The following is a 23515-nucleotide window of genomic DNA, read 5'->3' as shown; positions in this document are numbered from 1 at the left end:
AAGACTCCCCCCCAACAGCTAGCTATTAGGAGGGTAAACACCCTGGAGTACCACAGAGGGGAAGGAGGGAGGGTAATCCTGACTGCAGATGCTATCCAGTTCGGACATCTACATTTATGGTAGGTACAAAACTGTACTATGTCCTTCATGGATGCATCTGCAGTCATAACAACTGGGTAGAATACCATAGCCAACTAGGGGAGGAGGATAAAAGTAGATTATGGTGTGTTTAGGATCCCTTGCAGTACAGCAGTGGCAAACCCTGCTCGGGATCTGGAATATAGAGGCAAATTATAATGCTTGGCAAATGTATGCACGGAGGTCCAAGTAGCCGCCTCAATAATGTCTTTGGTTGCCACTCCTCGTAAGAAAGCTGTGGTAGTGGCTGTTGCCCTTGTAGAATGAGGTCTTATGTTCTGTGGAATTGGTTTTCCATGGAAGGAGTAACAGTATCGTATGCAATTTCCTATCCATTTGGAGATTGTCTGTTTGGAAATAGCTTTTCCTTCCCTTCCTGTTGCATAGGCTACAAAAGTTGGTCAGTCTTTCTGCTATTTTTGTTCTGTCCAAGTAGTAGCGTAGCTGTCTATGTACATCCAAGGTATGCAGTATTCTTTCCCCTCTGTTTTGTGGGTTGGGAAAGAAGGTAGGTAGGTGGATTGCCTGGTTTAAAGACACTCTGGATACCACCTTGGGCATAAATGTAGGATTAGTCCTCATGGACACTATCTTGGTGGAAGATTAGGAAGGGTTGCACTGCCATTAAGGCCTGTAGTTCTGAAACCCTCCTTGCTGAAGTAATTGCCAGTAGGAAAGCAGTTTTCCATGACAGATGTTGTAGGTCTGCTGTTGCTGCTGGTTCAAAGGGTGATAGTGTCAACTTTTCTAGCACAAAGTTTAAATCCCAAGCTGGTAATGGTGGTTTCCTTGGAGGTTTTACATTCTTGATTCCTCTGAGGAACTGCCTGAGCAAAGGGTGCGAAAAAACAGGTGGATCAAAGCTGTATTCTGCTGAAATAGCTGATGCATGTATCTTGATGGAGGAGTAGGACAGGCCTGAATGAAGAAGTTCGCCAGATACTCCAGAATGTTAGGCATATCTATGTTTGACACATCTTTTCCTCTTTCCGTACTCCAAATGACAAACCTTTTCCATTTTCCAGCATAGTTCCTTCTTGTTGAAGGTCTGCGTGCTTCAAGAATAATGTCTTTAACTCTTTGGGAAAGTTCTGGATTAGCTGCTGCTATGTGATGTTCCATGCAGTCAGTTGCAGCGTTTTAGGTTTGGATGTATGATGCTGTAGTTGTTCTGAGTTAACATCAAAGGCATCAGAGGTATTGGCCACATTTTGTTCCGAGACATGCTCTTCAGTAGTGGGTACCAGTGTTGTCTTGGCCAGTTTGGAGCTATCAGGATTATCCTTGGACGTTCTTCCTTGATTTTTAGTAGTACCTTGTGTATCAAAGGAAGAGGTGAGAATGCATATGCTGTTAGGCCTTTCCAGTTGAAGGAGAGTGAGTCCACTTTCCATGCTAATGGGTGGAATGTCCTTGTGCAGAATTTTTTGAGCTGGTGATTGAGAGTTGATGCGAATAGGTCTATCTGTGGCATTCCCCATTTCTTTGAGATGGTCTTGAAGATGTCCGGGTGCAGCTTCCATTCGTGGGCATCCGAAGTGGTTCTGCTTAATATGTCTGCTAGAGTATTGTCTTTCCCCGGTACAAATATTGCCTGTAACTGAATGTTGTAGCTGAGTGCCAGGGTCCACAGCTCCAAGGTCAGTCTGCATAGGGGGTATGAATGAGTGCCTCCCTGTTTGTTGATGTACCACATGACTGTGGTGTTGTCTGTCCTTATCATCAACTGGCCCTCTTTGAGAAATGGTTTGAACTTTTGGATTGCCAGTTTTACTGCCAGCATTTCTTTTAGATTGATGTGCAGGTGAAGTTGATCCTGTGTCCACAATCCTTGCACGCATTTGTCCAGCATGTGGGCCCCCCATCCTAGGTCTGAAGCGTCTGTTGTGATGGTCTGGCTTGGTTGACATCTGCGAAAGGGTAGGCCTGGGTTTGACTGGCATGCCTGAGCCCACCATAGGAACTCCTGTTTTATGCATGGAATTAGTGGGATTTCTGTTTCTAGATTGTGTCTGTGTTGGGACCATAAATTCTTTAGGTACCACTGTAGTTTCCTCATATGTAGTCTGGCAAATGGGACCAAGATTATGCATGATGCCATGAAGCCCAAGGCCTGCAGAACTTTTCTTGCTGTTAACTTGTTCAGTTTTGTTAGTGCCAAGAAGTAAAGAGGAAGTTCTTTTTGTTTTTCTGTAGTCAGGAATGCCATTTGTTGTACTGTGTCCAATTCCGCCCAAGAATGTCCTTGTTTGGGATGGTATCAGCCTTGACTTTTGTAAATTGACTGTGTATCCCAGTCCTTGTAGCAAGTAAATGACCCTTTGTAAATCTGTTGTCAGCTTGCTTTTGTTGTCCCCTTGTAGCAGGCAGTCGTCCAGGTATGGGTAAATTTGAATTCCCTGTAGTCTGCAATGGGCGATTACTGATGCCAGGCATTTTGTGAATACTCTGGGCAGTAGATAAGCCAAAGGGCAATGCTGAGAATTGATAGTGCTCTGATCCTGCAAGAAATCTGAGGTATCTTCTGCAGATTGGTCGAATGGGGACGTGCAGGTATGCCTCCTTGAGATCTAGAGTTACCAGCCAAGACTCCTTGCCCAGCATGGGAAGAAGTTGCTGTAGGGTCAGCATTTTGAATTTTGGGACAATGATGTATGTATTTAAGGTGGACAGGTCGAGAATTGGTCTCCAACTTTTTCCTTTCTTGGAACTAGGAATAGTCTGGAGTAGAACCCTTTCCTTGTTCTGCTGTTGGCACTCTTTCCACAGCTCTCATGTTTGCTAACTCCATTATCTGGTAGAGCCTCTGTTTTTGATTTGGAGGTAGATTTGGCATTCCTCTTTTGACTGGTAAAGTGTGGAAGTGAAACCGGTAACCTTGATCTATGGTTTGTAAAATCCACTTGTCTTTTGTTATGTAGTGCCAGTTCTTTGAAAATAAGGTTAACTTTCCGCCTAGAGGAGCTGCTATTTGTTCCCTGGTAGGCGGATTTAGGATTAAGTCACTGTGGTTGTGCTGATGTAGTGGCAGTGGCTGTGTCTGTGCCTCTGTTGTTACCTTGCCACTGTCGTCCTCTGTAGGCACCTCCTCTGGATTGGTTTCTGCCTCTGGAACGTCTATTCCTGCCCCTTTGAAATTTTGTGGAGTCAGGAAAGGACCAATTTTTGGCAGGCCAGTTCCTGCTAAACCTTGGGGTTGAACCTGCAAGAAATCTTTAACAGTTTGAACAGATTTTGCCTTTTCTTCCATTTTCTTCATAACCTGCTGGGCAGGTGTACCAAACAAACTTGTCTTGTCCATAGGAGCATCTAGCAACTTAGCTTTAACATGATCCGTAGAGCTTGTTCCTTTAGCCATGCATGCCTTCTTATCACTGTGCCTGTCATGGCTGATCTAAATGAAGCCTCCAGTGCATCATAGCCACATTTTAAGGAATGGTTGCTAACCTGTTGTATGTTATTTACCATCTCTAATACATATTTCTTATCAAGAGATTCATCAGTGGTTAGTTTTTAGTTAACTGATCAAGCATAAACTCTTGGTATTGTATCATGTGAAACTGACAGTTTAAAGCTCTAGCTGAGAGAGTAGCTGAAGTGTAGACCTTTTACCCCATCTGTCTAATGACCTTGCTTCCCTTTCAGAAGGAATAGGGTTTTAGCTGTGGTCGGCTACTGCCTTGGGACCCTGGGATATAGTTTCTGGGTCTGCAAGTGGGGCCTTGTAAAGGTGGTGATGAGTATCTGGCACCCTGTAAAATCTGTCTTGTTTGGCAGGGGCTGGGGGTAAAGAATCTGGAGCGGAGCAAACATCATTGAAAGCATCATCCACCACAGAGAGAACAGGAGGTATAGCTAAGGGCCTGTGCTGTGGGAGGTGCAGAAAGGTCCTAAGTCGTGTTCTGGAGTCTGAAAAATCCTGTTGCTGCCATTGGAACTGTTCTCGCATGGCATGCAAGGTTTCCCCAAAGGAGAATTCTTCTGGTGGGGAAGCAGCTGGAATTGATTCTTCAGCATCAGAATCTTCAAAATTGGAGAAGGGAGCCTCAGGCTGATCAGTTATGTCTGATTCATCAGCAGAATCATCAGAAGACACTGGCTCAGGGGCTCTGCCCTAGGTCTCTTCTCTGGGGCTGAGAGGCCCTGTCTGGGTGAGATTGAGATCCTCTAATTAAAGAAATTAAATCTTCTGCCAAAGCATTTGAGAACTAGAAGAGGGCCTGGATGTGGGGGGTTTAACAGGCACTGTTTTAGTAGTCTTGGCTGCTTTAGCCCTGGCGAAGGCCTTAATGGACATGGCAGCTGGAGGCCTAGCAGCACCACGTGCTGGGGTAGGGACATCCAAGGGGATGGTGTCTGATAAGTCAACCACCGTAGTGGGTAAAAATTCTGAGGTCGATTCAAGAGTTGTAGCAGGGGCCTCAGTTGTAAGAATAGGTTCAGCTGTACTTTGAGCAGTTTTCTCGGTTTCGCCGTAACCGAGACACTCATGTTTGCTTTACCGTGGTTTCGGCGAAACCGCGGACCGCAAATGTTGGTCTTTATCTTTGCGTTTTGGGGTAGTCGGAGGATCCGGCGGCATAATGTACGCAAAACCAGAACCGAAAAACTGTTCTGCAAACTCCGACCGACGCCTAAGCGTTCGCCGGTTGAAAGAGGCACAGGCCGAACAGGCGGCTACGCCGTGGGCTGGGCCTAAACAAGGCAGACAGTAAGAGTGGAAATCTTTATGAGGTATTTGTTTCCCACAGGTTAAACAATTGTTAACTTTTTCTGACATCGGCTGAGGCAAGAAAGAGTCCCAAACGGGGTACTTAGCTTTAGAAGTCTTCGAAGTAGTATTCGGTAGAAGTAATCTCTGGATCCGACCGACCGGCACTTGCGAACAGCTTCTGCTTCGGGCGCCACGCGGCAAGAAAGACTGAGGAAAATGGCGTCGGCTGATGCTTTTATACCCGAAGACCAACAGAGATGACGTCGGGTGGAGTGCGACATCAGCCGAAGCCGGACCCGGACTTTGGAATCCGGCCGACTGCAGGGCTGCCTGACGACAGGACAACCCACTTGTTATGACTGCAGATGCATCCATGAAGGACATCTGTGTAATATCTGTCTGGCTTGACAGGGGCCGGGGGCAAAGAATCAGGATTAAGGGAAGCTTCAGAAAAAACATCCTGAACAACATCTAAGACAGGGGGAATAGCCAAGGGCCTATGTTGTGGCAAAAACAAAAATTCCCCAAGCCTTTTCCGAGAGTCAGAAAAATCCTGACCTTCCCACTTGAAATGTTCCCTCATGGAATGTAAAGTTTCGGAAAAGGAAAAATCCTCTGGAGGAGAAGCAGAAGGACAGGAGTCCTCTGCATCCGAATCAGAATAGGAAGGGAAATCCTGAATTTCTTCAGCTGAGGAATCAGAGTAGTCTGAAGAATGCTCCATTCCCTCTAAATCTGCCTCCACCCTAGGCCTCTTCTCTGGGGGGGGCATAGAACCCCTGATCAAAGTAATCAAGTCCTCTGCCATTTTCAACATATGCTTTTTTGGAACAGGGGCTGGAGAGCTAGAACTATGGCCAGGGCCAGCAAGACAAGGTTTGGTCTTAGCATGGCCTTTAGCCACTGAAGTAGAAGGCCTAATAACCTTTTGCAAAGATGGAACTACAGACACCTGAGAAGCACCCTCAGCCTGGCCTAGCTCCTGAGAGGCCAACTCCTGCAAAAGTAAAGGTTCCCCCTGGGATACAGCCGAACCCTCGGCAGGATCCACAGTTTCAACCGGAGGTTCCATAGAACCGGCGTCCGCAACGGACGACTCATCCGGTTTAGACCTCAAAGATTTATCTTTACGCTTCTTAGCGGTAGCGGGCGTCGGTGGATCCGACGGCATGTTATAGTTACACCGTTTACCAAAAACAAGCCTGGCACAGTCTAACCTCCGTTTAATGGTGCGCTTATTAAATCTAGCACAAAAGCGACACCCGACTACGTCGTGTTCAGGCCCCAAGCAAGGAAGAGAGAGAGAATGATAATCCCTATGAGGTATCTATTTCCCACAAGAAATACAATTATTAACTTTTTCTGACATCCGGATAACTGAGGCAAGAAAAGACAAAAATTTCCCCAACGGGGTACTTAGCCCAGCTTGGTCTTCGGTCTGAAACTCGAAAAGTGAAAATTTCAGAACGCCGAACGGCACTTGCAAACGCTGCTTCTGCTTCGGACCACGCAGCAAGAAAGACTGAGGATATGGCGTCGGTCATGCGCTTAAGTACTACTACGTACCGACGTCAGCTCTGGGCGACTATGACCGACGCCAGCCTAGCTCTTTGGTATTCGGGCCGACCGAGGACAGCGGACTACCCACAGGTTATGACTGCAGCAATGTGAGACGAAGAACATCCCCGTTAGCACTTAACCTTCGGTCAGAGACCCGGGTACACAGGTTGACAATCTCATTCACCATCATGTAGCGGCAGTGGTCAGAAACATCTTTTACTTGATTCATTTCCAAGTAAAGTGATTGCAACCAGAAAAAAGAAGGCTATTACCTCTATGTACTCCTCCCTCATTAGGCCAATAAACAGAGTACAACTCCCCATTTGTTATGTAACTCTCCAAACACCTGCACCGCTGGAAAGGTCACAAACCAAAGAGAATCTATGGCCTCAAACACCTGTCCTATGCAGACAGGCTCAAATCACTATCACTCTACTCGGTATCACAGACTGCTCAAAGGTGATCCGTCTCTCTCCAAGGCAATCTCAGACCCTGCCCTACTACAAATGCTCCATATCCGCAAGTCTAACTCCTCACACATTACATGCTCAAAAGGTCTAAATCTAATACGCAACATTAACAAAACCTGCTAGACAGACAGGTTTGTCGCCTAGAGGCTGCCCAGTCTCTGGAAGAGACTTCCATACATGTCAGAGTATCTCACCGACCCTCCAAGAGGGACCTTAAAGAGCGGATGGGAAACTACAAATTTGTCCCAGGGGTTCCACCAGTGTCCCTCATTGACACGGGCAACAGGTGACGACAGAGGTTTTTTTTAGGGGGGGGGGGATAAAATCTTGGCAAGTCTTGTAAGGACTCCAGGGCCACTAGCCTACTAACCTCTTATGATCGAACCCAAGACCTTCTTGTGTGTTAGGCAGATGTGATTACCACTAGACTACAGAACTTACATATGTAAACAGTGTAAATAGCCCATTTTAAAAATTTTCTTTACATAAAACATAAATTAAGTAATGAGTAAACAGTCAAAGCAACCATATTTAAAAATAAAAAGTAAAGACTACTACACTGAAGCTAAGATGCACATAGTAGTGCAGTCATAAAACCACATTGTACGTCACAAGTTAAGCATGTATCCCTTTACAATGGAACTGTTACTATTCCAAGATTCTCACACTTAACATTGCAAATGTATTCTACATCGTTTAATGCATACTAAAACAGGGCAGGTGTCCATTTATCGGTCAGTTTCATTTCCCTACATCTGCTTTACCTTTTTCAAGGGTGAAGAAGTCAATCCCAGCAAACAATCCTCGGCAGGATGCAAGTCAGTTGCAGGACACATACACAAAGTCCAATACTAGAAATGTGCAATTAAATAGTAAGCAAACAGCAAAAGCAGGTAAAATTAAATTAATAACATTTGCAGTACCTCATCGATTTCACATTGGACCACAGATTCAACAGAAGGATGTTTAACCACCTCTCTCAACACTCCACCATCACCGCCGCCTATAATCAACACCTAGATATATATAAAAAAAAGTTATAATCTTAAATTGCTATGGTTATACTTACAGTGTATAGCAACGATAAATAAAACTAACTACAATTATATCATTTACATCTTCAATTATATAAATAAAATAAAAATAAAAAATAATGTCATTTGTGAACCAGGTAGGCCTACTGGACACAGTTCCTTTTCAGGAAAGTCCTAGAGCAATGTGTTAAGTGTCTTGCACAACGTCACACAGTGGACAAATGAGGGTGAGGGAATCAAACCCTGCACGATAAGGGTTACAATTCAGAGCCTTAACTCTCTGCTCCAACTCTTGTTTATTTTTTACCCATCCTGCATACATCTTTGATCAAAAAGATTTCCTAATGGGAACAAAAGCAAAAGCCATTACATACTCAGATAAAGCACACCGAGATTATCAACATAACCCAGTGCTAGAAATCCTGTGCGCAAAGTGTAAGACAACCTAGCATTTTGTTGCTTCCAGAGCATATAAAGTAAAATTCTAAACTACCAGGACTGCCAGCAATATTAAAAAAGTGGGAAAAAAAAACAAATCAAAATAGAACGGAATTATCAGGTCAATATCAGACCTAAATACATTTTATCCACTCTCACTTTCTGAAGAACTCTTATGCAAATGAGAGAGGGCAAACAAATCACTGCAGAGCTAATGCTGCTTTTCAGACCATACACGAACCCCAAAATAAATTGGTCTATAAAAAAGTCACAGTAGACAAACATGAAGAAGAGGGGGATGGAGGGAAAGAAAAGTACAGTTGTGTACACTTACCACAAATGTAGATGTCAGAGTGTATTCTCTGTTGCAGTCATCACATTTGGGTTATCTGCTTGCAGTAGCCCTCAGTCGGCCTGATTTTGGGTCCTGCGTCGGTTGCTGTCTCTTTCGTGACATCAGGGGTATAAAACATGCAGCCGATGCCATTACATCAGTTTTTCTTGCCCCAGATGTCAGGTGCACCCTTAATGGGAAGCAATTAAATCTATAAATATGCAAGGTTATACTTCCAACAAAAAAACAAATACACCAAAAAGCTTCTGAGCATAGTAAAGGAGAGTAGAGGTATAGCCAAAAGTAGTAAGGGGGCTGCAGGGATTAACCAGGACTGCAACAGTGAATACACTCCAACATCTACATTTATGTTAAGTATACACAACTGTACTATGTTCTTCGTGTTTCACTGTTGCAGTCATCACATTTGGGTAGATTCCCAAATCTAAGGATGGGAGGAGGAGTTTAGATAGCATTAGGACCAGCTATAAGGCCCTGTAAGACTGCAGTGGCAAAGCCAGCTCTGGATTTAGAGAAAATTAGCAGATGGTAATGCTTGGTGAAAGTATGTACAGAACTCCAGGTAGCTTCTAGGATGTCCCTGGTATGGACACCTCTGAGAAAGGTTGTAGAGGTGGATGCAGCCCTGGTTGAGAGGGGTCTGATCCCCTGTGGGATAGGTTTTCCATGGTGCCTGTAGCAGAAATTAATGCAATGGCCTATCCATTTGGAAATGGTTTGCTGTGAAATAGCCTTCCGCTCTGCCCCTGCAGCAAATGCCACCAGCAGTTCAGATTTTCTTTGAGGTTTAGTCCTGTCCAAGTAGAATCTAAGTTGTCTGTGCACATCCAAGGAGTGCAGTATCCATTCCCCTTTGTTCTGTGGATTAGGAAAGAAGGTTGGCAAATGAATGGACTGATTAAGGGCCACACTGGATACCACCTTGGGCATGAAGGAGGGATTGGTCCTGACGGGCACCCTGTCCACATGGAAGATTATGAAAGGCTTCACTGCCATGTTGTTGTGTCTTTCGGCTTTTCCCGGTTAGGGGTCGCCACAGCAGAAATCCGGTCCGCTAATGATTGGCAGCAGATTTTTACATGCCGAGTTGCCAGCCCTGACGCACAACCTTCAAAGATACGCCCATCAACGCACGTCTCCACACAGAAGACGCTCTAGCTGAGAAATGAACAGGACAACGTCTTACTGTGAGGCGACAGCGCTACCACAGCACCACCACCACTGCCATAAGGGCCTGTAATTCAGATACCCTCCTTGCCTAAGTGACTGCTAAAAGGAAAGCTGTTTTCCAAGAAAGGTATTTTAAGTCTGCAGTAGCAGCTGGCTCGAAAGGAGGAAGAGTGAGTTTCTCCAATACAAAGTTAAGGGCCCAGGCTGGAGTTGGAGCTCTCCTGGGTGGTCGTAAATTTTTGGCCCCTCTGAGGAACTGCTTGAGCAGAGGATGCGAGAAGAGGGGAGGTTTTGTGTTACAATGAGCTGAAATGGCTGAGGCGTGAATTTTGATGGAGGAGAAAGACAGGCCCTTGTGAAGCTGAGGTAGACTGGTTCCAGGCACAGAATCTTTTCCATTTTTCAGCATAAGATTTTCTAGTACTAGGCCTCCTTGCCTCTAAAATGATATCCATCACTGGTTTACTGAGGGATGGTAAAAGAGATTAGGTAATTAGCCAGGCTGCTAGGTTCAGTGTTTGAAGCGGAGGGTGCAGAATCTGGTTCTCCTGCAGAGACAATAGGGTAGGAGTCTGAGGCAGGTGTCATGGGGCCAACAGTGACACACTGTGCAAGAGGGGGTACCAGTGTTGGCATGGCCAGTCTGGTACAATCAAAATAGTCCTTGGTTTGTCTTGTTTGATCTTTAGTAGTACCTTGGAGAGCAGAGGCAGAGGAGGAATGCATAAACTAATAGTTTTTTCCAGCTGAAGGACAGCGCATCCACTTTCAAAGCTTGTTTGTGGGGAGTCCTTCTGCAAAACGTGTCCAATTGATAGTTCAGGGGGGAGGCAAACTGGTCTATATCTGGGCTCCTCCATTTGCTTGTCAACATGTTGAAAATCCTTGGTTCCAGTTTCCACTCGTGGGTCCATGAGGTTTCTGCTTAGTTCAACTGCCAGTGTATTTAGTTTTCCTGGCAGGAATTGAGCTAGTAGATGCATTTGGTAGCTCAGGGCTGTGTTCCACAATGCCATGGCTAGTCTGCATAGGGGGCAAGAATGTGTACCCCTCTGCTTGTTTATGTACCACATAACAGCGGTGTTGTCCATCTTTACCATTAATTGTCCTGGAAGAATGTGGTCCTTGAAGGCTGTCAGGGCATTCTGTACAGCTAACATTTCTTTTTGATTGATATGCAGGTGCATTTGACTTGCGTTTCATTTGACCTGAATGCACTTCCCTGCCAGGTGAGCCCCCCCACCCCCATGCATAATCTGATGAATCTGTTAGGGTTTGGGTGGCAGGGGGCAGTGTGAATGGTAATCCCTCATTTTGGAGGCAGGCCTCTGCCCACCAAAGGAACTCTAGGGGTAGGCAAGGTATGATAGGAATCATTACTTCTAGATTCTGAGAATGTTGACACCATAGGCTTTTTAGATACCATTGTAGTTTCCACGTATGCAGTCTTGCATATGGAATTAGAAGAATGAAGGAGGCCATGAACCCCAAGGCTTGCAGTATTTGCCTTGCAGATAGCAGGATTTTTGAAGCCACTTGTTTGAAGCAGGTTGTCAAATGAATGTTTCTCTGGCATGAGGAAAGCCATCTGGAAAGTTGTATTCAAGCTTGCTCCCAGGAATGCAATTTGTATACAGGGTACCAGGTGTGATTTCTTTTCATTTATGGTGTACTCCAGACAAGTTAGCACCCTTTGTACACATACCAGATGATTCAAAAGTATGTCCTGAATTAGACAATCGTCCAGTTATGGGTATATTTGAACATTTCTTTGCCTGCAAAATGCAATGACTGGAGCTAGGCACTTTGTGAATACCCTGGGCGCAGTAGATATGCCAAAGGGCAGTACAGATAACGGACAGTGCATGTAGCCTGCTTTGAAGCGTAGGTATCTTCTGCTAGATTCCCTGATTGGGATGTGCAGGTATGCGTGTTGCCAACCAGGCATCTTTGCCTAGCATAGGGAGCAACTGGTGAAAAGTCAGCATCTTGAATTTTGGAATCACCAAAAAAGTAGACAGGTCCAGGATAGGATGCCATGAATTGCCTTTTCTGGGTACCAGGAAAAGTCTTGAGTAGAAACCTTGTCCCTTTTACTCTTCTGGTACCAATTGAATAGCCCCCATATGCTTAAGAGAAAATACTTGCTTTTGGGCCTCTGCCCACTGATTTGGGGGTAGATCTGGCCACCCGCTTGGTGTTGGTAACGTGTGGAAGTGAAATCTGTATCCCTGGGACACTATTTAAAACCCATTTGTCCTGGGTATTGCGTTCCCAATTCTTTGCATGAAGAGCAATCCCCCCCCCCCCCAAAGGGGCAGTCAGTTGGGAAGTGCTTGGAGTTTTAAAAAGAAGTCATTGAGACAGTTTACCATGGGGGGAGTTTTATTACTCCCAGATTTGGAAGTAGGGGCCCCCCACTGCTTAGTCCTGTGCGTACCCTGGAACTGAAGCCTGACAGCTCTGCTGGATCTGGGTTTGGACTGAGAAGGTCTGGATGAGGCAGGAAAGGACCAATTCTTGGAAGGCCAATGCCTACTAAACCTTGGGGGTTGTACTTGTAAAAAATCTTTAACAGTTTGCATAGATTTAGCTTTTTCCTCCATCTTTTTAAGAACTTCTTCTGCCTTGTTGCCAAACAGGCGGTCCTGATTTAAGGGAGCATCCAGTAATTTTGCTTTAACATGATCTAGCAAGGATCGTTTAAGCCAAGCATGCCTTCCAAGTACAGACCCAGTTACAGCAGCCCTGCAAGATGCCTCTAGTGAATCAAAACCACAAAAACAACAAGAAAGCTTTACCAGAAAGGCTCATCCAGACTCTGCTACACTTTGCTGTGAAGGAAAGGTTAGTTTGCTTATATTTTTTGTATTACTGTATTGCCTTTCTATATTTTGAATACTGTAGCTTGTTTTCTTTACCTTGTGTTTTGCTTGCATTCTGTTTTAACAGCATATTAAACCTTCAAAAGAGACCACAGCTCTCTCTGTTCTGAGTCAGGCAGAATTTTTCTCGCCCTCCCACCCATTTAAGTTGTCTTGTTAAATACCACTGTCTTTCTAGTTGCCCGCCTCTTATGTTAATCTGACCATATATCTCATTTCTCTCTACTTTCACTGGCTTATGTGAGTAATCACAAAATCATCATTTTTGAAATCCCACCCCTTCAATTATTTAAATTTATTGGCCATCCTACAGTATTTCATAGTACCAAATTACAAAAGTGACCACCCCTTTCAATCCATCTTGCTGTTTTAAAAATAGTAACTCTCCACTAAACCTTAACTTTTTAAATAGGTAAAACTCAAGTTACCTACTTTCACATCTAACTTCTCTAGTGCACACTGCAGAGTGCATTCTTTTCAATCTTACCTTTAAGCATCCCTGTGACTAGCACTTTCTCTAATACCTGCTGGAAAGCACTAGGAAGCCTTAAACTCATACAAACACTGAACTCTCATTGTTAATAAGGAGAAATTAATAGTAGGCACTAAACAGCCTATAATTGCAAAGTACCTTGCTAAGGAAACAGCTCCTGTACTTTACAAAGAAAAAAAAAAAAAAAAAAGCCCCAAACCAGGCATGTCCAAGGGTCAGCTTCCGGTGATTTCTCCTGTCCACCTGGTGAATCTGGGCATACTGGGGCAATGCAGCAATTGCCTCATGTACACAGACAACCCTCTCCTCCTACCACCCAACACTACAACCTGTGAGAGATGCACTTACATAGCCAAAATGGAAGCAAAGCTCTCTCCACCCAAGATTGTGCTAAACAGTCAAGGAGGAGAAGGTTAACACCCACACTACCCCTCAAGCAACACATAGCCCTTCTAAACCCGCACCACCAACACCCACATATAGCAACACTAAATCCACATATGCAGAGGCCCTTAACTGTAACCTGCCCAAACAACAAAGACCTCTGAAGCTGAAACGCAAACAAACACCAATCACAACCAATGTAGTTCACAACACCAGTGTGCCACCCAGCAACAGCCCCTAAGGCAAGACAATGTACCTAACACTTTAGTCATAGGTGACTCTATAGTCCGGCACACTGATGTCCCTCTCACCAGGTTGAATAAGGAGAAAATTACAGTCAGCTGCCTGTCGGGTGCCAGGATCCGCCACATAACGCATGCACTCAAGTCACTCCACAACAAGTACAAATATGACTCTGTCATTGTCCATGTTGGAGTGAATGACTTGAGACGTACCTCCCTGGACTACATGAAAAGAGACATGGAAGAGCTCTCGGATCATGTGGCCCAGGCAGGTATGACCCTAGCCCTGAGTAGCATCCTGCCTTCGCCCAGAATACCACAATATAAGAATAAAATGATTGACTTCAACAATTGGCTAAGCTTATGGTGTCATTCAAAGGGGATCCAGTATCTGTCTGCCTGGGATGACATGATTGACAGACCACGATGCTTTGCCAGAGATGGTCTGCACCTGTTGCACCTGGGATTCAGGTTACTGGCCAAGTCTCTTGCCACCCCTATAGTGCCTTTTTTAGGCAAACTTCAAAGGACAAAACCACCACCGTAACAGGTACAAGCATGCAAAATCTGAAGGTAATGCTACTCAATGCTAGAAGTCTAAACCTCAAAATGCACTCTCTCGAGGCACTCCTAAAAATGGAGAACATCGATATCTGTGCAGTAACTGAGACCTGGTTCAAGGCTCCAGAGAGCACCCCTGCAATACCAGGCTACAACTCTTACCACACTTCGGCCACCAAACCAGGACCGAAACACTAAAGGTGGAGGAGTGTCAATATTCACAGAGGATATTCACACCACCAGGCTAGTTGGCCAACACAATGTGTCTGAAATTCTCCAAGTGCAACTAACACTAGGTAAGACTGCAATCCAAATTGTAGCTTGCTACAGATCCCCCACCATACCCCAAGATTCTCACTACACCTTTTTAAACATACTGGAAAATATTAAGATAGAACCAAACACCCTAATACTGGGTGATTTTAACTACCCTGCCATTAACTGGGAAAACTACTCATGTCCCAACACCTTTGCTACGGTTCTTGGAATTCATAAATTCCAACGCCCTGGATCAACTAATCCATAGTCCCACCAGCGGCTCCAATATCCTAGACCTGGTCATTACCAACATGGCAAATCAATGCTCCATACCTATGGTCACCCCCTCGTTAGTCAGGTCTGACCATAAGCTAATCACCCTTAACATCCACATCCCACCCCAGTAAAGAAACCACCATAGAAAACTTCTCCAAAGCCAACTTCATGCTACTCAAGTCAGAAGTGACAAACTTCATGACACCCATGCAGACGGGAACTGAAAGTTCAACTGCTGAATCCTACACTAAGGCACTGTAAGAGCACATCCACTCATGCATGAATCGTGCCATCCCAAATAGAACCAAAATGCTCTCATCCAAAAAAAGGAAGCCAATCTGGTGGTCCCCTGCCATAAACAAACTTTACAACAAAAGGAAAAAACTTTTGCAGAAAAGAGGAAAATCCCAGGATGCAAAAAACTCCCTTACTATCCTCAGTAAGAAACTGAGATGCCTCAAAATCCTCCAAAGCTAGTTATGAAAATAAAATTGCCAAAGATTCCAAAGACAACCACAAAGCATTCTAGAACTATGTCAAGAAACTAAATGGCAATGCTCAGATCTGCTCCGAGCTAAAACAGAATGGCAATAAATATACTGATCCAAAGGATATTGCCAATATCCTGGCAGATCGATTCAGTGCCAACTTCACCCCCCTCTCACCCCCTAAATGGCCCATCAATACCGGAAGATTGCCAAATTCCAGTAATAACGGCCTCACAGGTACAAAACGCACTCTCTAAAGCCAAGAATACAGCATCCATGGGACCAGATGACATCCCGGGCTGTGTACTACATGAACTACAATATGAACTGGCACCTCACCTAAGTGTCATATTTAATCATAGCCTCACCTCAGGTTTCGTGCCCACTGAGTGGCGCAGAGCTACAGTTATCCCAATCCACAAGGGGGGATCCACCTTGGATCCCGGAAACTACCGTCCCATCAGTCTGACAAGCCTTATCTGCAAGGCCATGGAGCGTATTATCATGAAACTTATAAACGAAGACATTGGCAACCTTCAAACACTGGACCCCACCCAGTTTGGGTTTGTGAGGGGCGATCTTGTCTCCTGAACCTGATTGACTTCTTTGAATCAGTCTCCAGAGCCATGGACAAGGGTAAGGTGGTCCACACAGCCTATCTAGACCTTGCCAAGGCCTTTGACACCATCCGCCACTCTGGAATCATAGATAAACTTACTAAGTTGGGTATTAATCCCTATGTCACCCAATGGGTTGCTAAATGGCTTACTGATAGAACCCACACTGTAAAAGTAGCAGACTCCAAATCCAGCTCCAGACAAGTGACAAGTGGAGTACCTCAGGGTTCAGTCCTGGGGCCGCTCTTGTTTGGCATCTACTTCTCTGAAGTACAGGTCAACACTAAGGGACTCTGGCTAACAAAATTTGCAGATGACTGCAAACTGGGAGCCATTATTGAATCCCCAAATGATGTGGATACTCTACAAAAGGGCCTTACAGAAACAGATGCTTGGTGCCAGAGCCATGGGCTCAAGCTCAATGCCAAGAAATGTATTATCCCCTTTGGGAAAAAACATGTATCCATGAATTACCATATAGGTGGCAGTACACACAGAAAGTGTGATAAGAGACTTAGGGACACAGGTGGACAGTGGTCTCACCTTCGATAACCACATCGCCACAACAGTCAGGAAATCCTTCTATGTGGCACACCTCATCACGAAGGGCTTTTCATCCAGAAAAAAGGAGGTCATAGTCCCACTGTACTCATCCCTCATTAGACCCATTATAGAATACAACGCCCCATTTGGTATGTACCTCTCAAGACATCTGCAACAACTGGAAAGGCCTCAGAAATACCTCACTAAAAGAATCACAGGCCTAAAGCAGATGCCCTACGCTGACCGCCTTAAAAAACTCCAGCTATACTCCGTCGCATATCGTCTACTCAGAGGCGATCTCTGTTCAACATACAAGGCCATGTCAAACCCAGAGCTGTTGGACATGCTATACTTAAAGAAATCCCAATCCCTCAGAGCTACACGCTCCAGGGATCTAAACCTTGTCATCACAATAAACAAAACATGCTGGAGGGATAGGTTCCTGACCCAGAGACTCCCCAGACTCTGGAATAGATTGCCCATACATGTCAAGCAGACTGCCTCTTTGGACCTCTTCAAGAGGAACCTTGACGTTTGGATGGGAGAAAGGAAATTCACCCCAGGGATCACGTCAGTCGCCCTGCTAGACAGGGGTCCAGGAAAGTAAATAATGTGGGAAGAAATAGCCAGGGAATTGTTATGGCTAGGCTTGTATAGGCCCTAGGGCTGATAGGTTCATAGGTTGGTACTAGGCTATGTACAACCTGATAATTGGACAGCGGCTCAACAGTATCTGCACAAGAATTATTTATGACAATATGACAAGAAACTTCTTTCACAAAGGCATAGAATCACAGTTTCTGTACTCTGGCTAGACCCCCCCGCCCCCATACAGAAAACACATCAGAAAATATCTGCACGTGTTGTGGCCATACACGTGTGTCTATGTACACTCTTAGTGGGGGGGGGGGGGTATTGATAAACCTTTATGAGAAGAAAATACACAAACAATACAATGCACACTTGCCAGCATTATACGTACTGAAAATATAAAATATAAAAGGTACAACACATCATTAAGTTATGTACTCACCATATCGTTCCGAGTAGCTGCACTTAATTTGTCTTCAGATCCAGATCGGAGACGGCCACATCACTAGCATCTCATCCAAGCTCCAAACTCCTCCCCTTACCCATAATGCCCCTCTATCTCCCCTTACCCATAATGCCCCTCTATCTCCTTCTTTCCCTCAGATAGAGTTTGCGGTACAAGAGAACATAAGCCCGTCCCAATTAGACCTTACCATTAAAGGGTTTTTAACAAAACTTGGGCAAAGCATGACCAGGAGAGTCACAAGAGTGCACCTCTCCTATATACCAGGGTAGGACAATAGAGACTAGGTCAGGGGGGAAATGGGGGGGGGGGGGGTGGAACGGCTGAAGACAAATGAAGTACAACTACTCAGATGAAATGTTATGGTGAGTACATAACTTCTTTATCTGAAGTAGTTTACTTCATTTGGTCTTCAACCTTTGGGACAGAGTCCCTGGCTACCAACATTGGGTGACCCTCATGGAAGGATATTCCAGAGCACCACAGAACCAAAGGATGCCCTTACTCCTAGACACAATGTCCAATTTATAATGGCATATAAAAGGTATGAGATGAGGACCAAGTAGCTGCAGCACAGATATCATCCAGCAAAACCCTAGACCAAAATGCCACTGATGTTGCCATAGATCTAGTTGAATAGGCTTTCACCTGACCCGGAGGGGAGATACCTCTATCAGAATATGCTCGAATGATACATTGCGAGATCAGACTAGCGATGGTACTTTGGAAATTGGTTTGCCTAGAAAGGGTTTGTGGCAAGACAAACTGGTCAGATTTACGGAAAGATTTCGTTCTATGTAAATAAAACCTCAGTTGTCTGTGTACATCTAATAAATGCAACTTGTATTCACCTCTGTTCTGGAAATTAGGAAAGAAGACAGGCAAATTGATAGTTTGATATCTGCTTCTCTGGCCACTTTAGGGAAAGAGGCATTAGTGGCCAGGGAAACCCCGTCTTTATGAAAAAATCATATATGGAAGTTTGATGGACAATGCTTGAAGTTTGACACCCTCCTAGCCGAAGTGATGGCCACTCAGAAGGCGGTCTTCCAGGAAAGAAGCTAAAAATGCTGATGCCGTCAGCTCAAAGGGAGGAGAGACAAGAGCCTGAAGAACAAAGTTAAGGTTCCAAGGAGGTGTAGGATCTTTCACCGGGGGCCGTAATAGAAAGGTACCTTTAAGGAAGGCTTTACAGAGCCTAGAGGAAGCTAGAGAAGCCATATTTTCCCCCACATGAAAGTTAGATATGGCAGCCAACTGGACTTAACAGTAGAAGAGCTAGCACCTTGGTGAAAGATACCAGCCGGGAAATGAGCCGTAAAAGAATAACTCACGCTGAGAGGCACAAAGAAAAACATTTCCACTTGCTGCAACGTATTTTCCTGGTGGAAGATTTGTGAGCTGCCACCAGTAGAATCTTGACCGGAGATTATCAACCAGAGTCCTAATAATTACTGGAACAGCTAAGTGGTGAGCTCCAGGCTGTCCAGGTCTGGGTGAGGAATCCCAGAAGGGTGAGAAATGAGATCCACCATGGATCTTTGATCTGGTTCTGGAACTAACAGGTTGAGACCAAAGGGATGGGAACCAGACTTGGCGAGGAAAGAATGGGGCAATGAAGATTACTGAGCTCCCCAACCTGCAAGCTTTCTGAAGAAACTTCAGAATGACAGGAAATGGGGAGTAAGCATAGAGAAGACCGGGAGGCTAAGCATGAACTAGTGTATCGCTGGGAGCTTCCCCCTGAGGGGGGTTCAGAGTAAAGAACTCACTACATTTCATGTAAGGAGCTGTGAATAGATCGCAGCAAGGCTGACCCCACTTGAAGATCTGTTTGGTTCTGAAGGATTCAGAGACCACTCGTAAAGCATCAGAATAGTTCTGCTGAGCCTGTCCACTAGAATGTTGGACCGTCCCAGAATGTGCGTTGCCACTAGAAAGCAGCCGGTGGAAATCACCCATTCCCACACTCTCATGGCTTTGCGACAAAAGGGTTAAGATTTGGTTCCACCCTACTTGTTTATATACCAGACTACGGACATGTCTGACTGGATAGCAATTGTCCCCCGAGGAAGATGGGCATGAAGGGCTTGCAACACTAGAAGAACTGCCCTCATCTCCAAGACACTAAATATGCAAGTTGGTCTCAGAGGGGGACCACGTGCCTTGGACTGTTCTCCCCTAGCAATGCCCCCCCCACCCACCCTAGCTGAGAAGCATCCATGGTTGCTGTGGTGGTGGGAAAGGCAGAGAGAAAGGGACGTCCATCGAGAAGATCTGGGGAGCGGATCCACCAAAGGAGAGATTCCCTGCACGTCCGAGATACATGAATTGGATGGGATACAGAAAAGTTGAGACCACCACTGGACCGCTAGAGTCCACTGAAGGACTCGCATGTGAAGCCATACCAAGGCCAAAAGATTGGCTGTGGCCGCCACAGAACCTAGAGCTCACAGCATTGTTTCTGCTGATGGAAGGAAGTCTGAAGAATGTAAGCTACATGAAATCTTAAGATTGTACACCCTATCCGAGCGGAGATAAACGAGCATTTGAACTTTATCCAGCTGGGCTCCAATGAAATTTAGATGCTGTACTGGAGTCAGATTTGCTGAGGTCGATGGTGATGTCCAGACTGTGTGCTAACAAGGAAGTAGTCTCTGGCTCTGCAAAGTAGACGCTTGGTAGGGGCAGCAAGGAGCCAATAGTCCAGGCAGGGACAGGCACAAATCCCCCCCGAAGACTCAGGTGAGCAGCTACCACCACCATTACTTTGGTGAACAGCCTGGGGGCTGTGGTGAGACCAGAGAGTAGGGCCCTGAATGGATGGTGACTGGCCCTCCCCAGCTGGAAGTGGAGAAACCTGTGGAAGCGCCTGTTCATTTTGATGAGACAGTACATGTCGTTGAGGTCTATCGAGCACATCCAATCCTCTGCGTGCAGATATGGCAGAATAGACTGAAGGGTGACCATCCGGAATTTTTCCTTTGGTACAAACCAGTTCAAGGTGGAAAGATCCAGTACAGGTCTTAAGTCCCCCGTTTTCTTTGGCATCAAAAAACCTGGAATAGAAGCCCAATCCAGATTGGATGACTCGCTTTCTTAGCAGTTGAATTTCTAGTTCTGCTACCCCCCCCCCCCCCTTTGCGTGGGTAGAACATCTGGGAAGTGTTTTGGCGGGGGAGGTGTATTCATAAACGGGATGGTATAGCCTCTGAATATGATATGTAACATCCAACAGTCTGTTAAGGACTCCCACACTGTTGGATGTAAGGCAAGACATCCCCCGACTGCCTCCAGAGATTAGCAGTCCCACAGTGCCTCAGGGCTGCTGTGCGGGTCTGTCAGAGAATGGTTCGAGACCCGACGTTCCCCGGACCCCCTCTGCCTCTGGGCCAGCGTTCATCATATCCCCATTTTTCCTCTGGGGGAAGAGGAGTCCTGAGCATCCCACGAGAACTAAGATTTCCGGAAAGCACAGTTGTGTACACTTACCATAAAATGTAGAGGTTCCCAGTAGCCCTCAGTCAGCCCGAATACCAGAGTCCTTGGTATATGACATCAGCTGCCGTCAGTTGTAAACTGATGTCAGAACGTCAGGTATAAAAGAAGGCAGCAGATGCAATTTCCTCAGTTTTTCTTGCCTTAACTGTCAGGAGCCCCCAAAAGAAGGCCAAACCAGGAAGGAAACACCCTGGGAAAAAAGCCATCCAAAAATAACAGTAGTCTGTGCTTAGGAAAAAAAGGGGAATGGAGGGCAGGAAACCAGGACTGAAACAGTGAATAAACTCGAACATCTACATTTATGGTAAGTGTACACAACTGTATTATGTTCTTCGTGTTTCACATATGGGTTGATTCCAAAAACCCAGGAAGAAAACAAAAGGGGGGGGGGGGGGAAATCACAGATTAAGGATTGGTAAGGCCTTGCAAAATTGCAGAGGCAAAACCAGCCCTAGATTTAGAAAACAAAGATAGGCTGTAATGCTTTGTGAAAGTATGGGCAGAAGACTAAGTGGCTGCTTCTAGACTGTCCTTAGTAGTCACACCTCTCAAAAAAGCTGCAGAAGTAGAGGCTGCTCTAGCAGAATGGGTCCTAATACCCCGGGGGGGGGAACTTTCCATGCTGCAGGTAACAAACGTAAACACAATGAGCAATCCACTTGGAGATGGTTTGTTTGGAAACAGCTTTACCCTGTGCCCCAGGAGCAAAATGAACCAATAACTGCTGAGACTTCAAAAGGGTTTAGTCCTATTTAAGTAAAATCTCAACTGTCTGTCCACATCAAGAGAGTGCAGAATCCTTTCCCCTTTATTCTGGGGGTTACTGAAGAATGTAGGCAGATGAATAGACTGGTTAAGTGTCAGACTGGAAACCACCTTGGGCATAAAGGGTGGATTAGTTCTCAGAGAAACCCGGTCTGTATGAAAAATAATGAAAGGTTCTACTGCCATTAAGGCTTGCAAATCTGAAACCCTTCTGGCGAAGTAATAACCAAAAGAAAAGCAGTCTTCCATGAAAGGAACTAAGTCTGCAGAGACAGCAGGTTCAAAGGGAGGAAGAGTAAGCGTCCCCAGGACAAAATTAAGATCCCAAGCAAGAGTAGGAGCTCTTCTGGGAGGTCTAAGATGGCTAGCTCCCCTCAGGAATGGTTTCATCAAGGGGCGAGAAAAAATGGGTTGTTCAAAAAGAACAATAAGCAGAAATTGCTGAAGCATGAATCTTAATTGAAGAAAAGGAAAGCCCACCATTAAGCTAACCTGCTAGATAATCAAAAATGAGGGAAAGAGAAGGTTGGGAAGACTTCTCCTTTAGCCTGCATCCAAGAGCAAAATCTCTTCCATTTATCTGCATAGGATTTCCTGGTGCTAGATCTCCTGGCCTCATGAAAAACTTCAACCACCTGCTGGGAAAGATTTAAAGTATTAGCCAGGCAGTTAAATGCAGAGTTTGAAGATGAGGATGGAGAAACTTCCCCCCTTCCTGAACCAACAGATCTGGTAACAGGGGAAGATGCCAAGGCTGAGCTTAAATGCTGCCTGGGCCAATCTGGTGCTATAAGAATAGCCCTTGGCTTTTCGCCCCTCATCTTTAGCAGCACTCTGGAAAGAAGAGGCAGAGGGGGAAGGCATAAATTGAGAGTTGTGTCCATGGGAAGGACGAAGTGTCCACTCTCCATGCTTTGTCGTGAAACTCCCTGGTGCAGAAGGTTGGAAGGAGAGGACTGGTGAGAGGAGAAAAGATCCACCTGAGGAGTGCCCCAATGCGGAGTGATGCGATGGAAAATGAGCTTGTTCAGTTGCCACTCGTGAGGATTCAGAACATGTCTGCTCAATTGATCTGCCAAGGAGTTCAGCCTCCCTGGAAGATAATGGGCAATGAGATGTATGCCCATGGAAGCTGCTAAGGACAACAGTTTCATGCTGTGTCTGCACAAAGTGCAATAGTGAGCCCCCCCCCCCCCACAGCTTGTTGATGTACCACATGACTGTGGTGTTCTCTGTCCTGATCAGAAGAGTCCCAAGGTAGAGTAGGTCCTTGAAGGCCAGCAAGGCCTGCTGCACTGCCATCAATTCTTTTAAGTTTATGTGCCGATGAATCTGTTGTGTGCTCCAAGTCCCTTGTATGCCCCTGCCTTGTATGCCCCTGCCTTCCAGAAACTTTTGCAGGAGAGAGGAAAATCCCAGGATGCAAAAAACCCCCTTACTAGCCTCAGTAAGAAACTGAGATGCCTCATAAAATCCTCCAAAGCTAGTTATGAAAATAAAATTGCCAAAGATTCCAAAGACAACCACAAAGCATTCTATAACTATGTCAAGAATCTAAATGGCAATGCT

The 23515-nt window shown here is 45.4% G+C and overlaps 1 protein-coding gene across 1 annotated transcript in view; it reads right to left on the bottom strand.

Annotated features, from left to right (window-relative positions):
• LOC122809595 (spermidine synthase) overlaps positions 1–23515 on the bottom strand; it is a gene marked incomplete in the record, with an annotated part of 493078 nt that overhangs the window by 310120 nt on the left and 159443 nt on the right. Inside the window, 1 exon segment of the mRNA XM_044081203.1 lies at positions 7806–7898. Within this exon segment, the coding sequence (XP_043937138.1) occupies positions 7806–7898 (93 nt within the window).

The sequence above is a fragment of the Protopterus annectens genome, chromosome 8.part0 (genome assembly GCF_019279795.1).
Source record: "Protopterus annectens isolate FY-2018-M chromosome 8.part0, PAN1.0, whole genome shotgun sequence".
NCBI classification, from domain to species: Eukaryota; Metazoa; Chordata; order Ceratodontiformes; family Protopteridae; genus Protopterus; species Protopterus annectens.
Note: the sequence above shows the minus strand (reverse complement) of the source record. Positions and strands in the feature narration are given on the sequence as shown.